The following is a 1,547-nucleotide window of genomic DNA, read 5'->3' on the forward strand; positions in this document are numbered from 1 at the left end:
TATATATAGTGCATGATGAATTATAGTGCATTGTAAACCATGGTACACGGTAAACCATGGGGCAAAGAGTAACATGGTGCATTAGTAACCATAATATATCATCATGATTAACCATGATGCATTGAACCCACCGTATTGCATGCCCAACCCACGGTGCATGTTGAATTACGATGGACGGTGAACCATGGTGCACGATGAGAACCATGATAGTTATCTTTGCTTTTTCATGTTTAATTTTTTCAGCTGCTCTCCATGAAAAAGAGATTACGAAGCAAAATCTTTTAGCTACAAGTCTATACCTCCAGTGTTAGATATTGAAAAACGGTAATCATTAGGCGTAGGAAAATATTTTTGAAATAGTTACGTCATGTTTGCATACTTTAGTACATTTTATTTCATTTACTTTGTCTTAAAACAATACGGTACTATCAAAAGGTACAGACAGGATCACCAAAATTATAATAGCCCTAAATACTGTCATATAGTTCTCCAACCCGATTGAGAAAGCATAAATAAACGTGATATAAACATTGAAAGTGGATACATTTTATCACCCGATACATAAATTTCAACAATGTATACACAGACCATTAAAATGGAGAAGATTATGAAAATTAATACAAAAAAATAAAGCCTAATAAATTCCACTCATCTCAACTTACAATTCAATCTAGATAACTCGGCATCTATGTTAGTTGTGTTGCCGATGCTAGAGACTGACCACTGGAACAGTAAGGCCCTTGCCCCGCTTCCAGTTGATTTTCGCCCGTCCATGTCAATATTTCCACAGCTAGGGATTCGCTCTGAGCCCGAAAGGATTGCTTTAGGCCGGAGAGCCCATACGGGTGCGCTGATGGTGGCTGAGCCATTTGCTGCTAATGAAAATTCTTGCCGAAAGCTCCTCAATGCCCCTTCTTTTAGGGTCAGTAAGTCGTCTGGTATTGAGCAGAAGGGTAGGTGGTTAGGAAACTATACATTAAAACCCTAAAACCAATTTCATCTTACAATGTGAACTAAATTAAATAAAATTGTTATTGCCCGTTTGAGATTGTGATCTTTGAGTGATTGTTTTGATGGGCCTTTTCATTCATATTCTTCAACTTTTTGCAAATTGTGTAATAATTCAACTACAGTATTTCATTGATAGTTGCAATAAAATGAGTGATTGATTAATGGATTGATTGATCATACTTCATGGATTTATAGGGCAACATATATGACCATATATAGCCATGATGTGCCTATTAATGGCCAAGATGTGGTGTTATCATGACCTTATTTTGGCATATCACAAATATGGTAGCCTGGGCACTTCCAAGAAAACTACAATTTGTGCATCCAATCAAAGATACTAGAAATACAAGATAGAGTTCTCCACACAAAAAAAATGTTCCACCGTGTTCCACCGAAATGCATGGTGGGAATACGAAAAATGGGACGCCCCTACAGCTGGATCTAAAAAAACTTGTGCCAAACTTTCGTTACCAAGTCGTCGCGTATTTTATTATCAATTCTCAACAAAGATACTAGATATAAAAACAAACTGG

The 1,547-nt window shown here is 36.8% G+C and overlaps 1 protein-coding gene across 1 annotated transcript in view; it reads right to left on the bottom strand.

Annotated features, from left to right (window-relative positions):
• LOC117122201 overlaps nt 1–1,547 on the bottom strand; it is a 42,473-nt gene that overhangs the window by 15,001 nt on the left and 25,925 nt on the right. Inside the window, exon 12 of the mRNA XM_033267710.1 lies at nt 663–935. Coding sequence (XP_033123601.1) covers nt 663–935 — 273 coding nt within the window. The remainder of the gene's footprint in view (nt 1–662; nt 936–1,547) is intronic.

Source organism: Anneissia japonica, unplaced genomic scaffold (assembly GCF_011630105.1).
Source record: "Anneissia japonica isolate Jap-2015-1 unplaced genomic scaffold, ASM1163010v1 scaffold1208_len1460985_cov181, whole genome shotgun sequence".
NCBI classification, from domain to species: domain Eukaryota; kingdom Metazoa; phylum Echinodermata; class Crinoidea; order Comatulida; family Comatulidae; genus Anneissia; species Anneissia japonica.